The 22,564-nt window shown below is 43.4% G+C and overlaps 2 protein-coding genes across 5 annotated transcripts in view; both read left to right on the forward strand.

Annotated features, from left to right (window-relative positions):
- Positions 1 to 7,373: 7,373 nt before the first annotated feature.
- On the forward strand, positions 7,374 to 12,750 carry GPRASP2 (G protein-coupled receptor associated sorting protein 2). 2 transcript variants are annotated; one of them, XM_030933441.1, is made up of 5 exons: positions 7,374 to 7,578; positions 8,139 to 8,229; positions 8,794 to 8,861; positions 9,205 to 9,282; positions 9,553 to 12,750. In XM_030933441.1, exon 5 carries the CDS (start codon positions 9,887 to 9,889, stop codon positions 12,401 to 12,403), a length of 2,517 nt encoding a protein of 838 aa, XP_030789301.1. In that variant the 5' UTR covers positions 7,374 to 7,578; positions 8,139 to 8,229; positions 8,794 to 8,861; positions 9,205 to 9,282; positions 9,553 to 9,886; the 3' UTR covers positions 12,404 to 12,750. The 2 variants fall into 2 exon arrangements, with proteins under 2 accessions (XP_030789301.1, XP_030789302.1); XM_030933442.1 differs by having other exon boundaries at positions 7,396 to 7,578; positions 8,100 to 8,229.
- Positions 9,233 to 22,564, forward strand: part of BHLHB9 (basic helix-loop-helix family member b9) — a 41,651-nt gene continuing 28,319 nt past the window's right edge. For 2 of the 3 annotated variants that reach the window (XM_030933445.1, XM_030933447.1), the window contains exons 1-4: positions 9,233 to 9,282; positions 9,553 to 9,613; positions 15,548 to 15,839; positions 15,971 to 16,105. The gene's annotated coding sequence lies outside the window, so the exon portion shown is untranslated. The remainder of the gene's footprint in view (positions 9,283 to 9,552; positions 9,614 to 15,547; positions 15,840 to 15,970; positions 16,106 to 22,564) is intronic. The other variant, XM_030933446.1, reaches the window with a different exon arrangement.

Here is a 22,564-nt window from a genome sequence, read left to right on the forward strand (position 1 = left end):
CATTGTGGAGTGACTAAATCAAGCTAATACATCTATTGCATCTCATGAGTTTGTCATAAATTAACAAATCCTCTATACTCATATATTTAGGTTATATCTATTTTTTCCTATTATAAACAATTCTGTAAGGAATGTCTCTGTGGGAAATTTCTAGTACTAAATGATACATTTCACTTGTGTATTTTTTATTTGTGTCAGCCAAGTTATAGTTCTTGCCCTGTTTCACCCGGTAAGATTACCTGGGTGAATTCTAGGATATTGAGAAAAGATATTGAAAATCTGAAGATTATATAGGCGCTTGTGTTTGCTGATGCTTGGATCAATTCTGTTTTTCTGTTTTATCTACACTTTGAGTGCACTCTCTCCAAGGTGTTTTTCTTTTCTAAAGTTAGCCCATAGATGAAGGAATAGCACAGGATTAATATTCTTTTAGCTAAATTGATTTGCACATCCTTAAGGTATTTCCTTAGGGAAAAATTCTAGAAGTAGAATTCCTGGCTCAAAAAATCTCTGTTAAAGAACTCTTAGTTGTATTTAAAAAATTACAATCACCTTCTGTCACTTTCTCTGTAGTGGCACAGAAACGCTTATCCAGTGATCAATTCAAGTACCTGAACATCAAAGAGGAATAGAGTTTAAACGGCCTTGAGAGACTTGTGAAAAATAGCTGTCAAGACTTCTTTAAGTAGCATAGATAAAAAGTCAAAAATTTTAGTGTCAGCTGCAATATATAAAGAGCTTAGAAGTCATCACTCCCAAATTTAAATAAGAAAAACCTGAATAAACTGAAAACAAATGGCCGTTTTTTTGTTTTTTTTGTTTTTTTTTTTTTTTGTTTTGTTTTTTGGACCTATCAGAGAACTAAGATCATAAGCCGAACCAATACCATAAAATCTGGAGAAACAGTACATTCAGAGTCAAAGCTGAAATTGGCTTACATGGGATAGAATTTACCGGAGCCATAAACTGGTAGGGACACTTAAATGTTAAGTTGATGAACTGCTTGACACTGACTGTGGAGCAGCAGGAGAGTGAGAAATTCTGGGAGTCATAGTCTTATAGGGGGTTTTTATGGATTTAACCTTCAGGAAACTCACTCAGTTCTTATGGTGAAGAACCAAGAATTATCCCCTTGTGAATCTGGCAGAGGGAGAGGAAATACAACCATTTTTAAGTACACCCAGAGCATTCTCCATACAACTGACTACTCTTAAGAGAGACAAACTACTGGAGCCTTCTCCCACCTGGGCTCAGGCATTTCACCAATTCCAACTCCACAAGGCAAAAATTGTTAATATCAGAAATAAAGGAAGGCCTATCACTACTCTCCTGTTGACATTAAAAAGATAATAAAAGAATATTATGAACAACTTTATCCAAAACTTTGATAGCCTAGCTGGAATGGAACTATGCCTTGAAAAACAATCTACCAAAACAAACCCAGGGAGAAATAGATAATCTGCCTAAGCCTATAACCATTAAAGAAATGGTATCATAGCAAAGACATGGAATCAACCCAAAAACCCATCAGTGATAAACTAGATAAAGAAAATGTGGTACATATACACCATGGAATACTATGCAGCCATAAAAAGGAATGAGATCATGTCCTTTGCATGGACATGGATGGAGGTAGAAGCCATTATCGTCAGCAAACTAACACAGGAACAGAAAACCAGACACTGCATGTCCTCACTTATAAGTAGGAGCTGAACAGTGAGAACACATGGACACAGGAAGGAGAATAACACACACTGGGGCCTGTTGAAGAGGGTGGGGGGAGGGAGAGCATCAGGATAAATAGCTAATGCATGTGGGGTTTAATACGTAGGTGATGGGTTGATAGATGCGGCAAACGACCATGGCACAAGTTTACCTATGTAAAAAACCTGCACATCCTGCACATGTATCCTGGAACTTAAAATAAAATTTAATTTAAAAAAAAAGAAACTGAATCAATGCATAATACACTTCCAAATGAGAAAGCACCAGGCCCAGATGGGTTCACTGGTGAATTCTACCAAACACATAAGGAAGAAATTATAGCAATTCCATATAGTCTCTCATAGAAAATAGAACCCAAGGGAATACTTTCTTAAAAAATGCTATGAGGTCAGCATTACCTTAATACCAAGACCAGGTAAAAAAGTTACAAGAAAGTAAAACAGACCAATATCCCTTACACAGATAAATGTAAAAATTCTCAACAAATATTAGCCCATCAAATCCAACAATGTATAAAAAGAATTATATGCCACAACCTAGTAGAATTTATTTCCAGGTATGCAAGAATGTTTCAACATTCAAAAATCAATTAATATAATCCATCACATCAAAAGGCTAAAGAGGAAAAATGACATTATTACATCAATAGAGCAGCAAAAGTATTTGGCAAAATCTAACACCCATTAATGATTTTAAAAAGAGAAACTCTCAGAAAACTAGGGATAGTGGTGTTGTGGGCTAAATGTGTATGTCCCACACCAAATGTGTATATTGAAGTTCCAACAACCAATGTGATGGCATATGGAGGTGGGACCTTTTGCAGTTAATCAGGTTTAGATTATCTGATGAAGATGGAACTCTCAAAATGGGATCAGTGCTCTTATAAAGAGACACCAGAGAGCTTGATCTCTCTCTCTCTCCCCCCATCCCCCCACCACATGCACACACTGAGGAATAACCATGTGAGAACACAATGAGAAGGTGAATGAATGAATGAATGAATGAATAGGAAATCAATGGAAAAACTCAATGAAAACAAAAGCTAGGAAAACAAGCTAGGAAGTGAGACCTCACCAGCAACCAAATCTGCTGGCACCTTCATCTTAGACTTCCTAGCCTTCACGGCTGTGAGAAATGAATGTCTATTATTTAAGCCACTCAGTATATGGCATTTTGTTATAGCAACCTGAACTAAGAGAGAGAGATCTCTTTATACTTAATAAAGAACATCTACAAAAACTTTACAGCTAACATCATAAGGGTAAGAAACTAGATACTTCCCTGCAAAGATCAGGAACAAACCAAAGATGTCCCTTCTCACTAATCCTATTCAACATTGTACTGGAAGTCCTAGCTAATGCAGTAAAACAATAAACTCAAAAGATACACAGATGTGGAAGGAAGAAATAAACTTACCTTTGTTCACAAATGACATTATTATTATTACTTTGAGACAGAGTCTAGCTCTGTATTTTTAGTAGAGATGGCTGGTCTCGAACTTCTTGGCCTCAAGTGATCCTCCCACCTCCCAAAGTGCTGGGATTACCACCGCACCTGGCCCACAAATGACATTATTGTCTACATAGAAAATCCTTCAAAATTGCCCTTATATGCTCTCAACAAACTAGTATTTCACGCATGAGAAATGAAAAAAGTGCCCCCAAAGACCATTGAACCTCTCATTGTGAAACAGAAGCTCATGAGTTTTAAATAGATAAGTCAGGAGGGGCCTCTGAACAGTTTGTTCTCCAAGCAGCCGAGCACACCTTCACTAAGGAGAACTACATTCTAGGATTTAGCATTGTTCTTAAATTACCTATCTCAGATCCAAAAGTTCAACTTGCTGAAGCTTCGATGTGTTTATGCCTAAAACTTCACTGTACTCTATATTGTCAAACTACACTCGCACAGAAAGCCTTTTGCTTAGAAAATGGTGTGTGCATTTTTTATAACAAGACTTTGGCTAACTCCTTACCCTATTGGGGTAAGAGAGTAAGAGAAAAAAAGGACTTGATGACAACCAAAAAGGACTAGACCAAAATACTGTGTGTACAATAAAAGTGAGAAGTGTTACAGCATTCCAGAGAGGATTGACATGAAAGCTAGCACAATGAAACCATAAGCATTCTGCAACTAAATTGACAAGAGAAGAAAGAAAGTGTGGGAACATAATAAGAAAATGAGATCAAGAGGTATACTGAGGCTGGACAAAAACGCATATATCCTATAGATATTGATGACTCATTAAGGATTTTACATGTGAAGGAATAATATGAAATTATTTAGAAATAGATCACTGTAGAGATGTCCAATAGAACTTTCTATGATGATGAAAATATTCTATATTTGTGGTGTCCAGAATTGCCCCACTACCCACAATAGTCATCAAGTGACTATCAAATACTTGAATCCAAAAATATATAATAAAATATAAAAATATAGATTATAAACAATGGGATTTGTTGCACAATTATGGGTTGGCTTAACATTTGAAAATCAAGGTAATTACCAGAATGAAGAAGAAAACTGATATGATAATTTCAATAGATGCAAAAAATTTTGACAAATTTCAGCACCTATCCATTATGGAAAAAAAAGTCAGAAAACTAAGGAGGAAGAAAAATAAAACAAGGGAACTCCCTCAATAAATATTGAAAAGGAAGAACACTGTTGGAGGATGTATTTACCTGACTCCAATGCTTGCCAAGAAGCTACAAAAATTAAGAATGTTTGGCACTGGCATAAGGGTCAATAAATAGATCAATGGAATAGCCTAGGAACTGGCCAACACTTATAAAATTTTTAGATTTTTCTACAAAGGAACCAAGCAGTCCAAATGGGGAAAGTCTTTTTAACAAATGATGCTTGGACTACTGGATATGTATATGGAAGAAAAACCTTGACTCCTGCCTCACACAACACACAAAAAATAAATTTGAGACAGATCATAGATTTAACTATAGAAGTTAAGCCTGGCCGGGCGCGGTGGCTCAAGCCTGTAATCCCAGCACTTTGGGAGGCCGAGACGGGCGGATCACGAGGTCAGGAGATCGAGACCATCCTGGCTAATACGGTGAAACCCCGTCTCTACTAAAAAATACAAAAAACCAGCCGGGCGACAAGGCAGGCGCCTGTGGTCCCAGCTACTCGGGAGGCTGAGGCAGGAGAATGGCGTGAACCCGGGAGGCGGAGCTTGCAGTGAGCTGAGATCCGGCCACTGCACTCCAGCCTGGGCGGCAGAGCAAGACTCCGTCTCAAAAAAAAAAAAAAAAAAAAAAAAAAAAAAAAAAAAAAAAAAGAATTTCTTCATGTCTGGGACTGTAGGTAAAGGTTTCTAAGAGAGTGTACATAAAATAAACTAGAACTTGGGGGAAAATCAGCAAAGAAAGGCTGAAAAACTATTTCAAATTAAAGTAAACCAAAGAGACACACCACATTCAGTGTGTACACACATATTTGATTCTGGGCCAGGAAAGAAAATGACTATGAAGGAACTTTTGGAACCAACTGGCAGAGTGTGAAGAGTTTATAATTTAGATAATAGTGTAGTAATAAGTTGTATCAGGCCAGGCACAGTGGCTCACACCTGTAATCCCAGCACCTGGGCAACAAGAGTGATACTCCCTCTCAAAAACAACAAAGGAAGAAGAAGAAGAAGAAGGAGAAGAAGGGGAAGATGGGGAAGAAGAAGAAGAAGAAAGAAGAAGAAGAAGAAAGAAGAAGAAGAAGAAGAAGGAGAAGGAGGGGGGAGGGGAGGGGGAGGGGGAGGAGGAGAGGAAGGAAGAAGAGGAGGAGGAGGAGGAGAAGAATAATAGGGTTCCCTTTTCTATGCCTGGGAAGTATCAGTGGTTTCAGCAAAACGGAACTTTCTCCAAGATTACCTATAAGGGACATAAAAAAAATCATTCTCCTTTAGAAAGCAAAGAAGAGGGAATTGATGTTTGTAGTGGTGAGGCATGAGCTCCAAAGTAGATCTTCCCAGAGACTGATCCACAGGTAAAGAAAGTCAAGGGGAATAGACTTCGTCAGGATGGTGAGTGTATTAGGTTCATACTGCTGCTTTAACCAATTACCACACACAGAAAGGCTTAAAATAATACAAATTTATTATTATCTTACAGTCCTGGAGGCTGGAAATCTGCAAGGAGTTTCATTACACTAAAATCAAGATGTTGCCAGAGCAGCTATCCCTCTGGGATTTCTAGGGAAGAATCTGTTTGTCTTTTCCAGGTTCTGGAGACAGCCTGTATTTCTTGGATCTTGGCTTCCTTCCATCTTCAAAGCCAACAATGGCCAGTGTAGACTTTCTCATGGTGCTTCAATCTAATATTGAGTCCCTGCCTCCCTCTTCCACATCTAAAGTACCCTTGCAATTACATTGGCCAAGATAATCTTAAATTAAATTCAGCTGATTAGCAATCTTAATGCTCCTTTGCCAGGTAATATAAAATAGTACATGTTCTGGAGAACAGGACATGGACATCTTTAGGCGACCATTACCTGTCAAACACAATGAGGGTAGCATCTAAATGAGTTTTCAAATGGACAGCAGTAACGACATCAACTTCGTATTTAACCACATTGTCTGTCCCATGCAGGAAGCAGGGAAAGGAGGGGCTCAAGATTAAAGGACGGATGTGGGGGCGATTCAAAAGGAGCCAGGTTGCTTTGTCTCGGTGAGGGGGTTGCATGGTGGGATCCTCTCCTGAGAATGACTGCTGAAACAGCAGGTAGTTGTGGCAGGTGGCTGAGATCCAAGCTGGTGCGAATACCAGCCACATTTCCACACTGCCAAATGTCATGGCAAGAGAAGACTTGACAGGGAACTGAAGAGGAGCCAGGACCATCCCTACCTGGTGCCATCAAAGAGAGAGGACTGTTATGACCTCCTGCGGGTCCTGACAGGGAGAGGTCCTCTTTTGGGGGCAACTGTGGGGACGGTGCAATGCCAACGTGAGCCACCATTTGAAATGAGAAAGAGCGGTGTGGCAGAAAGAAATGAGTCTGGTGCAGACCAGTGGTTGGTTTCCTAGGGTTAGAGGTCTAGGTCTACCTTCTTTTAGAAGAGGGGCAGTGTTGAGGCCTTGATGGGAGCCCCCTGCCCCGGAGTTCACTTAAGAGCAGGTGTACCTTCCTCCCCTGCGTGGCTCCACGAAGCTGGGAAAGAAACGCACAGGACGACCACCCTAGAGCCCCAGGCCTGTATTGCCTGAAATCGCTTCTCCCCTCCCACACTACAGTGCTGACACTCCCTTTCCCATTAGCGTCCAGGAAGGAGGGTGACGGGACTGGGGAGAGACAGAGGGCACACACCCAGCAGTCCTTGTGAAGTGGGCTCTTGGGGCGGGGGTGCAGACATATCACTGGGCGGTTTGGTATCCATCCGCTGTTCCCTCCAGCGCGGCTCTTCCAGAACTCGCGATCCTGTCCTCTGCCCGGGCCCCTAGCCGCCCGCCGGTCCCATATATTATAGCAGCGCCAGAAATATGGTAGTGGTCGCCACATTAGGGTCCGCGGGGGCCTCCTGAGGCACCCTGGTGCCAATCCGCACACCCAGGCTGGGGCTCATCCTGGCCCCGCCCACCTCGGGGTCGGAACTACGGTGGGCCTGGGAGGGGGCGTCGAGCACTTTCGCGCCGTATCCCTCCGCCCCCCTTCCCGACACCCTCGCGGCGAGCGGTTCTTGCCGCATCCTGCGCAGCCCCTGCCTACTTTGGTGCAGAGGCGTGGGGGGCGGGACGCGTCTTTGCCATTCGGATCGCGGGGAAAGCGGTGGCTCCAAGTGAGGAGCCGCCAGAGGAGAGCTGAGGAGAGGAGGGGGAGGCCGACGACCTAGGCCCTGGGCCTCTGAAGGCAAGTGCGCGTGCTTGAGGTGGGGGTCCGGGTTGCGGGGGTGGTCCGGCAGGGTGGAACAGCAGGCAGCCTGCCCCGCGGACCCTGACAGCTTGGCAACGAGGAGACGATCCGGTGGGAGCCAGGCGCTTGAGAGAGGTGCGCAGTGCGCGAGACCCCTGGCGATGGGGAGGCGGTGACCAGAGCGGGCCGGGCCGGGCCAAGGGCTGAGGGGCTGGCTTTAGAGGCACTGTCAGATCCTTTGGAGGAGAACCGCGCTGACCGCTTCCCAGCCAGCTTTGCAGGCGCCCGCGCCCCGCCCTCGACCGTGTCTGTGCCCGGAGAGGGCTGTGGGGGAGGCTCCTGCGGGAGAAATGGCGGAGCAGGAGCCGTTGTGGGGGGCGCCCGGAGAAGCTGGCGGGGGTCGGCGTCCCGGCTCTGTACCCAGTCCGCGGGAGGTGGGCCGCGTTTGCTACTCCGGGCCCCGATTCCCAAAAGGGGCTTGTGAGGCTCCATGTCCTGGGTGCCTTCCCTTCCCACAGGCTCCAGGTTGATGTCAAAGTCTTCTGTCTGCGCGGTAGGTCTGGCGTATTCTGACAGGACACAGTGAGCATCTGTAGAGGAGAGGCTTGAGATAAAGGAAGAGCACGAATATTGCCTGGATTTCTGGAGGTGTGTGGGGATAGGGGTTGGGCGCTAAACACTGACTGGGGACCCAAATCGGGGTAGGGGACTGTGACCAGAGCAAGTCCGGCATCCAGGAGCACCTCATAATCTTCCCCTCTCTAATGGCTCTTCCCCCATCTTCCATCCCCACCTACCTCCCCCACTGTCCTAAACTGGGGGCATGAAAGGGTGGGCTTTGGAAGTGGGGGTGATGAGGGAGACATACTGACAAGTACCAATTCACAACCTGTTTTCTAGAATATGCGGCGCCCTTCCCCCATTTTATGCTGCGCAGAGCAAGGGGATGTGGCGCACCTAGTGGTGAATGCTCAGAATTGGAGAAGGGAGTAATGGGAAGAGTATGACGTCAGGAGAAGGAGTTGTTATCTCTGGAACCTTGAAGCACGGCCCAAATAAAACGAGAATATTCCACCAGCAAAACCCCGAATGTTGAAAGACAGATACCAATAATACGGGGATTCTTATCCTTGGCGTTGGTCTGTCTACCAAGTGCTCTTCTGCCACCCCTCATATCCTGACTGTCTTACTTTTTCATGTGTTTGTCCATAGGCCTACTTTAAGGCTAGCCAGTTCTGCAAGAAAGGCAAGGAGGAGGAGACTGGCTCACAACTCTGGAGGTTGGTGAGAAGGGGGAGGGGGCAATGTAGGGGACAGTTGGAGAGAGAGAGCATGGCAGGTGGCAGATCCACTTCCACCTGTAGTAGAAGTGGCAGACCCACTTCTGTTCTGCCGGGTTTGCACAGTGCCAGCATCCTTTTTGTTTCTTGCAGGAGACACGAGATAGGTGTAGGTTGGGTTGTGACTCAGAAAAAACCAGAGAGCAGGGACTAGGATACAGGAAACCATAGATACGTTGAACCCTTGAATGGGAAGAGAGATATTTGTCACAGGGGCCAGAGTGCCCGCCTACCTACCAAGCACTCACACTCCATTCTGTCATGTATGTTTACTTGTCTGTAGGACCCCCTTCTGTCAGCTGTGGGGCTTGACACCACTTGAACAAGAAAAGGAGGGGGAAACTGCACCACATCAGTGAAGGTTGGTATGAGAGCGGGTATACTTTTGGGTGGGGTGGTGGAGACCAGCATGGGTCCAGGAGTGATTAGGGTCCAATCTGGGGGCTTCTCGGCCCCTCCCATTGCCAACACACTTTCCCACCGTTGTTGGACCTGTTTTGTAGCAGGCAGCTGGTCCAGAGAGACTTTCTCAAAGCCCAGCTGTCCCACCTAGCATTCAACATCAGTCGCACTGCATATGTCTCATACAATTGGAAGAGACTCAAAGCCTCATTTCATTCTCTCTCCCTAGATCTACCTCCAGTGGCTGCTCTGCTGGTGGTGGAGTTGCTGCTGACGACCACCCTCAACAGGTCTGCACCCATCCAGGAAATACCTGTCTTCCTTTAGCTTGATTGTGCCTGTTCTACACTCAATCTGTATTATTGAATTATTGACTGAGACTGTGTTTGGGAAGGAGGCTAATTGACTACTGGACTGGATATTGACTCTAACTTTTGTTTCCAAGCTTATATCCTCAATCACCTAAAGATCAGAGTGTGAAGAAACAAACCTGTGACAGATCTGTAGTTAAGGTTTAGACTAGGGGAGGAGTGTATTACTGGACTTCCTTTGTAACTTGTACCATGACTGGGGCAGAGATTGAGCCTAGTGTCCAGGCCAAGCCTGAAAAGAAGGCTGGGGAAGAGGTTATCGCTGGGGCTGAGAGAGAGAATGATGTCCCTTTGGTGGTCAGACCCAAGGTTAGGACCCAGGCAACTACTGGGGCAAGGCCCAAAACTGAGACCAAGTCTGTGCCTGGGGCAAGGCCCAAAACTGATGCCCAAGCAATGTCTGGGGCAAGGCCCAAAACTGAGGCCCAAGTAATGGGTGGTGCAAGACCCAAAACGGAGGCTCAAGGAATGGCAGGAGCTAGACCCAAAACTGATGCCAGGGCAGTAGGTGGTGCTCGTCCTAAAACTGATGCCAAGGCAATCCCTGGAACAAGGCCCAAGGATGAAGCTCAGGCATGGTCCCAGAGTGAATTTGGGACTGAAGCAGTGTCACAGGCAGAAGGGGTGTCCCAGACTAATGCCGTTGCCTGGCCAATGGCCACTGCTGAGTCTGGATCAGTTAATAAATCTAAGGGCCTGTCTATGGATAGAGAACTAGTCGATGTGGATGCTGAAACCTTTCCTGGCACCCAGGGTCAGAAAGGAATCCAGCCCTGGTTTAGACCAGGGGAGGAGACTAATATGGGGTCTTGGTGCTATTCCAGGCCCAGGGCCAGAGAGGAGGCCTCTAATGAGTCTGGGTTCTGGTCAGCAGATGAGACCTCTACAGTGTCTTCTTTCTGGGCTGGAGAAGAGACAAGTATCAGATCATGGCCCAGAGAAGAGTCCAATACCAGGTCCAGGCACAGGGCTAAACATCAGACTAATCCCAGGTCCAGGCCCAGATCCAAGCAAGAAGCCTATGTTGATTCCTGGTCTGGATCTGAGGATGAGGCCGGCAACCTATTCTCCTTCTGGGCTGGAGAAAATACCAGTAACTTGTTCAGGCCCAGAGTCAGGGAGGAGGCAAATATCAGGTCCAAGCTCAGGACAAATAGAGAAGATTGTTTTGAATCTGAGTCTGAAGATGAGTTCTATAAGCAGTCCTGGGTGTTGCCTGGAGAAGAGGCCAATAGTAGATTCAGGTGCAGAGACAAAGAAGATCCTAATACCGCCTTGAAACCCAGGGCCCAGAAAGATGTTGACGGTGATAGGGTCAAACAAGAACCCAGGTTTGAGGAGGAAGTCATTGTTGGGTCCTGGTTCTGGGCAGAAAAAGAGGCCAGTTTGGAGGGTGGAGCTTCAGCAATCTGTGAATCTGAGCCAGGAACTGAGGAGGGGGCCATTGGCGGATCCACGTATTGGGCTGAGGAAAAGTCCGGTTTGGGGGCTGTGGCCAGAGAAGAGGCCAAGCCAGAGTCTGAAGAAGAGGCCATATTTGGGTCCTGGTTCTGGGACAGAGATGAGGCCTGCTTTGACCTAAATCCCTGTCCTGTGTACAAGGTCAGTGATAGGTTCAGAGACGCAGCTGAGGAACTTAATGCATCCTCCAGGCCCCAAACCTGGGAAGAGGTCACTGTTGAATTCAAACCTGGTCTTTTTCATAGGGTTGGCTTCCGATCCACAAGCCCCTTTAGAATTCCTGAAGAGGCTTCTGAAATGCTTGAGGCAAAGCCCAAGAACATGGAACTTAGCCCAGAAGGGGAAGAGCAGGAATCTTTGCTTCAGCCTAATCAGCCTAGTCCTGAGTTCACATTTCAGTATGATCCTTCCTACCGGTCAGTCCGGGAAATTCGAGAGCATCTTAGGGCCAGGGAGAGTGCAGAGTCTGAGGGTTGGTCCTGCAGCTGCATACAATGTGAGCTGAAAATTGGTTCTGAAGAGTTTGAAGAACTCCTTTTATTAATGGACAAAATTCGGGATCCTTTTATTCATGAAATATCTAAAATTGCAATGGGTATGAGAAGTGCTTCTCAGTTTACCCGAGATTTCATTCGAGATTCAGGTGTTGTCTCACTTATTGAAACCTTACTTAATTACCCATCCTCTAGAGTTAGGACAAGTTTTTTGGAAAATATGATTCACATGGCTCCACCTTATCCAAATCTAAACATGATTGAGACATTCATATGTCAAGTGTGTGAGGAAACCCTTGCACATAGTGTGGATTCCCTTGAGCAGCTAACTGGAATAAGGATGCTTAGACACCTCACTATGACTATTGACTATCACACACTGATTGCCAACTATATGTCCGGGTTTCTCTCCTTATTAACCACAGCCAATGCGAGAACAAAGTTTCACATTCTGAAAATGCTGTTGAATTTGTCTGAAAATCCTGCTGTGGCAAAAAAACTATTCAGTGCCAAAGCTCTTTCAATATTTGTGGGTCTCTTTAACATAGAAGAGACAAATGATAATATTCAAATTGTTATTAAAATGTTTCAGAATATCAGTAACATTATAAAAAGTGGAAAGATGTCCTTAATTGACGATGATTTCAGTCTTGAGCCGCTTATTTCTGCATTTCGTGAATTTGAGGAGTTAGCTAAGCAACTACAAGCCCAAATAGACAATCAAAATGATCCTGAGGTGGGACAACAAAGTTAATATGATTAACCACCTGCCGCTGATCAGCCTTATGTTCCCAAAGAGCCCTGAGTAGTGCTTTGGTGTTCACAGTCTGTTTTTTTGTTGTAACTTATATTTTTTAATGCTTATGTTAACTTTGTCAAACTCTTGTTTTGAGCTGGATCATTTTGTGGATGCCAAATGAATATCAAAACTGAAAACACATTTGTTGATATTTGTCTTGCTGTCCAGATTGCGATATTTTTCAGTATTAAGCTTTCAGTGAACTGTGTCACCTAAGTAAGCTACCCTGCTATTTGTTGTTTAAATATATGGTTCTCTATTTGAGTCTGTGTTTTCAATAAAGTTCTATGTTTAAATTGGCATAAGTGACCCTTCTTTAGTTTAAGAACCATGTATAGATACATCATGTGCACTTACAAACATAGGTAATTATTAGTATGAGAAACGTGCTCATTAGAAAATTCTGTTCTTGAGCTAAGAAGGGAGCGATTATTGTGGGCTCTGATACTTGAGGAATGCTTCCGAGAAGAGAGACCCATTTAAATTGGTCGGGATAGAACAAATTTGTCAGGATAGGAAAGCAAGACAAGTTGCTCACCTGCTTGCCCAATTATGAGCCTTCCCAACAAGCAACCTAAAATTAATACTTCTTATAGGACCCATTTAAATTACCATCTTAGCCCTGGGACTTGCCTAAGGGTAAGAAAACACAAATCATTAGATTGCTCTTGGAAGTGGGCAGTGGTGGTTTGAAGAAAAGTGTGTAATTGAATAATCTGTTTCGGTAGCATGGATGAACCCAGTCTGCCTGAAACAAGTAAAAGGAGTTTGATGAGAAATGCAGTTAGAAAGTTGAGAAGAGGCCAGTTTGGGGAACAGAATAAGCCAAATCTGCATATTTAACAATTCAAAGTAAGGTGTTACTTCAATGCCACCTAAACGCTGAAAGAGTAGGATAGCACAATTAAATGGAATGGGGAATATGATTTCCTTTATATGCCTAGACAAAGGAAAGTGTTAAGGAAATACCATACAGCCATTGAAATGATTATGTATGGATAGGTTTATTGACACAAAAGGACATTATTTTATATTTGCTAAAACAGAGAATGTGACATGTATGGAAAATTAGATTCCATTTTTAAAACATCTGTAAATGTACACAATTCCTATGCAATTTCAATATGAATTTCTAAACATTTCACAGTCTGGAATAAAATATATACCATGTTAAATGCTTAGAGACAGGCGTTGGGGAGATACAAACATTAATAAGACAAATTAAAATATTAATATGCTTACATTTTGTGTCTTGAGTTATAGATGAGCATGCTGGAAAGGACACAATTATATAAATGAATAAACTATAAGTGTTAAAATACGGTTAGAGATAATATCATTTAGCAAAGTTGTAAATGAATGAGCTATCAGAAAGACTAGCTTTTTATAAAATGTTTTAAAGACAAAAATTAAAATTGGCCGGGCACAGTGGCTCACACCTGTAATCCCAGCCCTTTGGGAGGCCGAAACGGGAGGACTGCTTGAGCTCAGGAGTCCAAGGCCAGCCTGGGCAACATATTGACACCTTGTGTCTACTAAAAATACAAAAAGTTAGCCCAGCATGGTGGCACGTGCTTGTAGTCCTAGCTACCCAGGAGGCTGAGGTGGGAGAATCACTTGAGCCTAACAAGTTGAGGCTGCAGTGAGTCATGATCACACCACTGCACTCCAGCATGGGTGATGTGAGTGAGACCTTGTCTCAAAAAAAAATAAAGTAAAATTACCAAGGGTGGGCCAGGCACGGTGGCTCATGCCTGTAATCCTAGCACTTTGGGAGGCTGAGGTGGGCAGATCACTTGAGGTCAGGAGTTCGAGACCAGCCTGGCCAACATAGCGAAATGCTGTCTCTACTAAAAATACAAAAACTTAGCTGGGCATGGTGGTGTGCACCTGTAATCCCAGCTACTGGGGAGGCTGAGGCAGGAGAGTCGCTTGAGCCTGGGGGGCAGAGGTTGCAGTGAGCTGAGGTCGCACCACTGCACTCCAGCCTGGGTGAGAGAGCAGAACTCCGTCTCAAAAAAAAAAAAAAAAAATTACCAAGGGTGTTAAGTTTAATATTAGTCTGTTCATGGTACAAAAATGGCACCTTTTTCACATAATTATTACCGTAAAAAACATAACATTTCCTTTTGAGGTGACAACAGAGTTCTGGAGCTAGACAGTGGTGATGGTTGTACAACATTGATAATGTACTGGGTTGTATACTTTAAAATGCTTAAAATGGCAAATCTTATGTGTATTTTGCCACGATAATTTAAAAAATGACAACACCATACCTTCAGTCAGAAGAATTGGAAAAGACAGGGATATATGTTGGTTTGGAGAGGAAATTCAGACTTAGGAGAAATATCAAATGTTTTATTTTTAGACATGACAAAATATTTTTTTTGGTCTCAGAATGCTCTAAATTTTCAAAGGTAAAATTACAACGCATGTAAATGTAAAAAGAATATGTGAAAGATTTTTCAACACAATTAATGAACAACTGCTAGGATTAAGAAAACAGTTGAAGGGTATATGTGTATATACAATATACACAACATGAAGATACAAACAAAACATTGAATTTTATAAACACATAGGAAATTAAATGTTAGAATAACACTGCCAGGTTAAATACAAAACTAGTTAATATCTTACAGGGCAATAAATTGTAATATTTAAGGTTATCTATTGTACTGGACATAAATCATGTACATATCTATTGAATAAAATATCTACATGTTAACCTCAGTGTCTACAGAGTTGAAAAATAGGTAAGTCAATAGACATCCCAGCACTGCCCTGAAATGACATCCAGTAACTAATGGTGACTTTACCTAAGTTTTGTAGAATTTTTCTGACAGTGCAACATGCTTTTTTTCCCCACCTGATCCTAGTTTGGTAAGGTACATGGAAGTGACAGTTTTGCCTCCCTTTGCAAACCGTAAGTTTTAACAGGGATCATCCTAGTGGTGCAAATTGGAGTTTGAATTTTGTTTTGCTTACCACCATGTTTCAAGACAGATCCTGTGTGTGTTTTAGTATGTCGCTTGAGTCGTATACAAAATATTAAAAATCACTTCATTTCCCAAATCCTCATCGAATGTTCCTCGCCAGCCAAGTGGTCCTCCCGAGCAAAGCCCAGCCTTCCTTCCAGCTGTCTGGCCAAGGAGCTTCAGTGTCTTCTAGCAAGCACCCCAGAGGCAGAAGACTGTCATCCGTGGTACGGGACTGCGGCGAACAAGCTGACTGCGTAGTCACGTGGGGCTGACGGTGGGTCATGTGACCAGGCTCCGGCTTTGGCTTGCCGAGAGGAGTGTTTTCTTACACCCAGAAAGGACCTGAAAGGCGGAAGACACCTGTGCTCCGCAGAGCAGAACGTGGGAGGAAGGGCGGCATATTAAGGTAGGTAGGTGTCTTTCCATGCTGCATCAGCCTGAAAACTAATTTCTCAGGCGACCGGAACTACAGCATTTGTTGGTAAAGGAAACAATCCCTCAGCCAACCGCGAGCGTCTTAGCTGGTCTGTCTTTTGTTCAGGAGCTCAGGAAGCAGAGAGTCTACCTGCCTGACGCATTCGTGGAAAGGAGCAGCGGTTGCTATTGGAGGAAGTGGGTGCAAGGACGGCAGATGCCATCCCTAGGAGGTGGTGACTGAGACTAGATGCGGGTGCAGGTAATGCCTCGGATCCGCCTGCTCCCTCCTGCCTTTTGAACACCCTTGTCCCCTAATCCCAAGGCTCCCAGCCCAGTGAGTGCCCTGTGTTTGTATGTGTGGGTGGGGGAGGTGGACATATGGATGGAGTTGGCTTCAGGGAAGCCCAGAGCGGGGAAATGGTGAAGTGACAATTCGTGAACACCTGTGGTGCTGGATCAGGAAAGGCAGGAGTGGGGATGGGAACCATGGGCTATGCATCCGCACTCATTCTACTCTCTGTCTTCTTACTGGCAGTATTCAGAAAGTGGGGATGGCTGATACCAGCTCAAAACTGGCAGAGGGTGGAGGAGGGCAGGAGAAGGGAACACATACATCTGCCTTTTCCTCCAAGGCTCCAGCTGACTGGGATGCAAGAGAGGAATGAACCTCAATCCTGGCAGTTCTAGGAAAAGGAGGAGAAGACATAGACTCGAGGAGAGGAAACCTAGATGCTGTGGGTCTTTCACCTAGGATTTCTCATTAGGATATTCCAAGCTTCTCGACCCCCAACGGGATTCCTGGATCTCAGCCCCATGCAGCAGAATCTCATTCCCATTGAGGGACACAAAGTGGGTTGCTGCTCCATGTGATACTCTCCCTGCTCTCTTGGGCCTCAGAGGAGGTCTTTCTGGGGAGCACCTACAGCAACTGCTTCATGGATAGTTTCCTAAGTTCCCCTCTGCATACCCTTTGCCCTCTTGTGTTGTGATCTCTGCTTATTCCTTAGGATGTGTTTCTTTGGTCCCATCCCAGGTAGCAACCCCATGGTAAGTCCTTGTCCTGTTTCACATTGAGTATCCTTCTTTCCCCCTGCCCCATGCATCCACTGGGTACCAAGTGAAAGAAAGTGGTTCCTCTACCCACAATACTTCTGGCACAGAATGTGTGGATTTTTCACACCAAGCAATTCTCCTATTCTTTGAGGACACCAGTTAGGTCTCCTACAATTTAATTCAATTCTGACACTACCCAGAGTTAGTGCAGACTTCTCTGGTTCAGGGCTCGTTCCCATAAGACTGCCCTCCCCTACTTCAGACAGCAATCACAAGTAATGGATCTCCACCTTACCCACACTTCTGTCTGACTTAGCTCCCAGTTGGGAGTTCCCGCAACCCCCTCCTCAGGTTCAGTAATTTGCTATTGGGGCCCACTGAACTCAGGGAAACACTACTTCCTATTACTGGTTCATAAAGAATATAAATTAAAAGTGAGATGAAGAGGTACATTATGGCAAGGTCCAGAAGGGTCCCAAATGCAGAAGCTGCCATTCATGTGGATTTGGGGTACACTACCTTCCCAGAATATGAGTGAGTTCACCAACTTGGAACCTCTCAGACATTTGGGGTTTTTATAGAGGTTTCATTACATAGGCGTGATTGATGAAATCATTGACCATTGGTGATTAGCTCAATCTTCAGCCCCTCTCTTCTCCTTGGAGGTCAAGGGGTGAGGCTAAAAGTTCCAACCCTCTAATCATGCCTTGATCTTTCTGGTGACCATCCATATCTTGAAGCTATCTAGTAGCCCTCACCCACCAGTCATCTCGGAGCATAAAAAAAGACACCTATCACTCCAGAGATTCCAAGGGTCTTATTGTCAAGAGCTTGAGACTAAAGCCACATGTAACAAAAGATGCTTCCGTTATCCCTATCAGGAAATAGCAAGGGTTCTAGGAGCTCTATGCCAGGAATATGGGACAAAGATTTATGGTTACCAAAGGCTGGAAAGGGTATTGGGGATGGGGTATAAAAAGGAGTTGGTTAATGGGTACAAAAACACAGTTAGAAGGAATATGATCTAGTATTCAGTAGCTCAATAGGGTGCCTATAGTTAACAATAATTATTATATATTTCAGTGTAATTAGAAGAATAGATTTGGAGTGTTCTCAGTGCAACAAAATGATAAATATTTGAGGTGATATATATCTCAATTACATTACACATTGTATGTTTATATCAAAATATAATTTATACTCCATAAATATGTACAAATATTACATATCCATATAAATTAAAAATTTTAAAAAATTTAAAAAATAACTCATTTCAAATTTCAATCAAAATAAAAAAGATCAAATGCTTATTTCTTCATATATCACAATACATACAAAGTCAGTGTAAGAAAGTGTTGCTAAGAAGAAATTACTTTTTCTAATCCCACTCCTATTCTTATGTTTATACCAAGTTTATACAGTTGAAACTATGTTGTTCTACTACTTTAGGCCCTCCTGTTTAGACTTAAAATCTAGGATAGATACAAGGCATGTGGGGCAAAATCATAGGTAGAGATTAGTCCCCTACATCCTCGTCTCTTACCCTCTCCTATTATTTTCTTCTCTTTACTCTCCAGAATTCTGATAATATAAATACTGGGGCCAGCATTCAGCTTATGGTTTACGACTCAAGCTGTCTTGTCTCTTGTCTCTGTGTGTTTTTTCGAGTATGTCAACAAAGACTTCAAGTATGGTGTAGTATAATAGAGAATATAGCTGATCTTTAGCCCTAGTTTCAGACACAGAGCTTCAGAAAACCTTGGGATTTCCTGTGTGACAGAAGTATCTTTGTTATGCTAATGAAGTGACTTATGGTGGGCCCCTAGATAGCTTCAGGATGGGGACTGGTCACCAGAAGGACCAACCATATGATTAAAGGGTTGGAACTTTGGGCCAGCTCAACCTTCAGGGAAGGTAGTGGGGCTAGGTATTAAGTTCAGTCACATAACCAATAGTTTAATCAATCTTGCCTATGTAATAAAACCTCAGTGAAAACTTTGAACTTCAGGGCTAAGTGGAGCTTCTTGGTTGGTGAACATATTGTTTTCTAGGTAGGGTGATATTTCCTGACTCCACAAGGAGAGAGTATGGAAGCTTTGTGTCCAGGATCCTTTCAGACCTTGTCCTGTGTGTATCCTTAAATGAAACTGTAATAATAAGAATAGCACTTTTCATGAGTTCTGTGAGTTGTTTCAGTTAGTTATGAAACCTCATAATGTCATGGGAACTCCTGAATTTATAAGTGGTCAGTCAGAAGTATGGGTGGCTTCCTGAGAATTGGGGCTGGTATCTGATCTAAAGCGGGGGCAGTATTGTTGGGGATTGTGCCCTTAAACCTGTAGAGTCCAATGCTAACTCCAAGTAGGTGGTTTCAAATATTTGATGTCAGAACAACAGTGTAATTTTCCCTAGTTTTAGCAGCCACACCTAGATTAACATATGTAAAGCTTACCTTTGCTGTATATTCTACATCAACAAGTTAAAATAAAGGAGACAGACCCAACAGTGTATTATGGGTGAAAACAGTCTGTTTTTGTGACATGTACCTGTAATTTAGATAATTTTTAAAATTATCTATGTATCTATTTATCGATATCTATCTATGTGTCTGTCTATCTAATCTATCTATCCATCTATCCTGTCATCTTTTTTTTTCTTATCACAGCTCCCTTAGCCTAGAATTCCTGTTGTGGGTATTGCATTTATATTTGGAAAACTTCAAATTGTGACCTGATTAAATACTTCTGTGCCCCAAATGTACTCCAAAGCAGATACTTAAACAGTTTATGCCTGTAGAATTTTTCAATCTCAGCCAAAGAGCAGGGCGACTGGGGTGTGTGTGTGTGTGTGTGTGTGTGTGTGTGTGTGTATCCAAGCAAGATGATGATTGCCTTTGTTCTGACTTGTAGAGGGTAGAATCCTTCCTCAATTCTTTTTCTGGGGTGTAATTGAAATAAAAAATTCATCATTCACTCAGGCCTCTTGTTCTTTCTCCCTTTTTTGATAAATATTATGGGCTACTTTATGTAATAGAGGCTACTTCAGATGTCACCTGGCCTAAAATGTTGTGTGGGGATAATATCAGAGTGAATTTTTCATCTGTCTAGTCTGGACTTTTAGCAGCCACTAATTATCAACTCTGCCCCCAATTTCAAAAGAGCAACCTTCAATGGAATGTAATCTATAAAATACCACCAGATTTTCTATCACGGCTTTCAAGACCTTGCACCCTTTAATACAAGTCTGCCTTTCTATCTCCATCTCTCATAACATTCTTCCAAGTCAAGGCCAGGACTTGAATGAAATAAAGAAAGAAGCTCTCACTCTCGAGTGCCTCACACTACTCCAGGCCTTGCCCCACTTTGCCTGCAGTCAAGCCCCACTGGAAAATCTGTTGTTTTCCAAACTGTACTATGTGCTTTACTACTTGTATGCCTTTCCACATGCTGTCCCTTCAATCTTCAATGTTCTTACCCTTTTTCTCTCTATGGCAAACATCCTTTTGGGCTCAGTTCAAATGCCAGGACCTTTTTGAAGTCTGATACCTCCTCACCCTTATTCCTTGCCCCTTGGTAGGAAGTAATTCCTCCATCATTTGTACTTACACAATATTTTATTTGCCACTTGTTTCTTTCTTTTTTTTTTTTTTTGGTTTTTTTTTTTTTTTTTGAGATGGAGTCTCACTTTGTCACCCAGGCTGGAGTGCGGTGGCACGATCTCGGCTCACTGCAACCACCATCTCCCAAGTTCAAGTGATCCTCCTGCCTCACCCCCCTGGTAGCTGGGATTACAGGCACACACCACCATGCCCAGCTAATTTTTGTATTTTTAGTGGACACAGGGTTTCGCCACGTTGGCCAGGCTGGTCTCGAACTCCTGACCTCAGGTGATCCACCCGCCTTAGCCACCCAAAGTGCTGGGATTACAGGCATGAGCCACTGCGCCCAGCCCACTTGTTTCTTTATACCATGCATCAGAGTCTTTTTTTTTTTTTTAATGAATAACATAGAACTAGTGTTGAGGAACAGGTAGCATAGAGAAAGAAGGTTGGACTCTGGAAGTGTAATTCAAACCCCAGTCTGTCTGACTGCAAAGCCTGAATGTTTACTACTTAATATTGTGTTAATATTAAGATTTGTTGGGTGATTTCTATGTGCCAGGGTACTCTACTAAGGGCTCTAAATATATTCACTTATTTAATCCTCAAAACAAACTTATGAGGTAGGTGCTGCTATTGTTTCCATTCTATATATGAGGAAGCTGAGGCACACATTGGTTAAGTAGCTTAGCCAACCTCACTGAGTCGGTTAGCAGAGGAGGTGACATTCCCACCTTTGTGGTTTGAATCTGGAGCTGATGTGCATTCCTTCTATGCTATGTCTATATTCCTCCAGTGCCAATTATCACTAAAAGCTTCCATAATCATTGTAACTGTTTTTACAATCAGATCTTTTGTTCCTGAAAGCTTGTAGCAAAGTATTTATCATAAAGAAATTAAACCTGAATATTTTTAGACCTCTTGTCCCTTATCCTTTTTTCCCTGTTTATCAGCCTATTCCACCCTTTCCTTCCCTCCCAACCCAATGTCCATCACACTACATTATTTTTACTACTCTCCTACCTCGTCCTCTGGTTCCTGGCTCCACTGTCCTGGAAAAACCCCAACTCTGGATAAATCTCAAGTATCTACGACTTTCTATACTTGTGTTGTTTAGTGCACCTAGGAAAGTTAATCATATTGTTCTAACTGTTGACACTGTAAATGTGTCTTTCTCAGTATCAGTACAGTCCCCTGAATTGAAAGCAAGTAACCTTTGGTATCTTTATAATCTAGATATTTCACAAGAGTGCACCTTCACACAATGATCCTCTGAATTGAAACTAGGTTTCTGTATTATCTCAAGTATTTAATGTACCTCTGGACCTCCTAGATAAGTCAGAGTTTGGCTTCTGCCTGAAGCTTTCCTTTTTAATCTGGAGCAGAAGCCAAACAGTTGTCAGACCTCTAGCAATCATTAGGACAAGTGTTGATAATTTCTGGCTTTTCTTTCCTGGGAAACATGAGTTCTGCCACTGTAGATGTAGGTGCTCACTGATGGACACAAGTCAGGAATTCTTACTCATTGAAGAGCTGTTTTGTGCCTGAGCACATCTCGGATTGTTCCATTTTCATATAACAAGGAATTCAACTAAAACTAACTTAATAAGGAAATTAATTATCCAAAGATTGTAAGTACTGAAGTAGGGCAGCCTTGATGGTTGTTTAATTCAGTGAAGGACTCAGCTTTTCTCCATCTCTTTCTTCTGCCATTCACAATATCAACTTCCGTCCTTTTTTTTTTTTTTTTTTTTTTTTTTTTTTGAGACGGAGTCTTGCTCTGCCGCCCAGGCTGGAGTGCAGTGGCCGGCTCTCAGCTCACTGCAAGCTCCGCCTCCCGGGTTCACGCCATTCTCCTGTCTCAGCCTCCCGAGTAGCTGGGACTACAGGTGCCCGCCTCGTCGCCCGGCTGGTTTTTTTTGTATTTTTTAGTAGAGACGGGGTTTCACCATATTAGCCAGGATGGTCTCGATCTCCTGACCTCGTGATCCGCCCGTCTCGGCCTCCCAAAGTGCTGGGATTACAGGCTTGAGCCACCGCGCCCGGCCTCACAATATCAACTTCCGT

The sequence above is a fragment of the Rhinopithecus roxellana genome, chromosome 7 (genome assembly GCF_007565055.1).
Source record: "Rhinopithecus roxellana isolate Shanxi Qingling chromosome 7, ASM756505v1, whole genome shotgun sequence".
In the NCBI taxonomy this organism is placed as follows: domain Eukaryota; kingdom Metazoa; phylum Chordata; class Mammalia; order Primates; family Cercopithecidae; genus Rhinopithecus; species Rhinopithecus roxellana.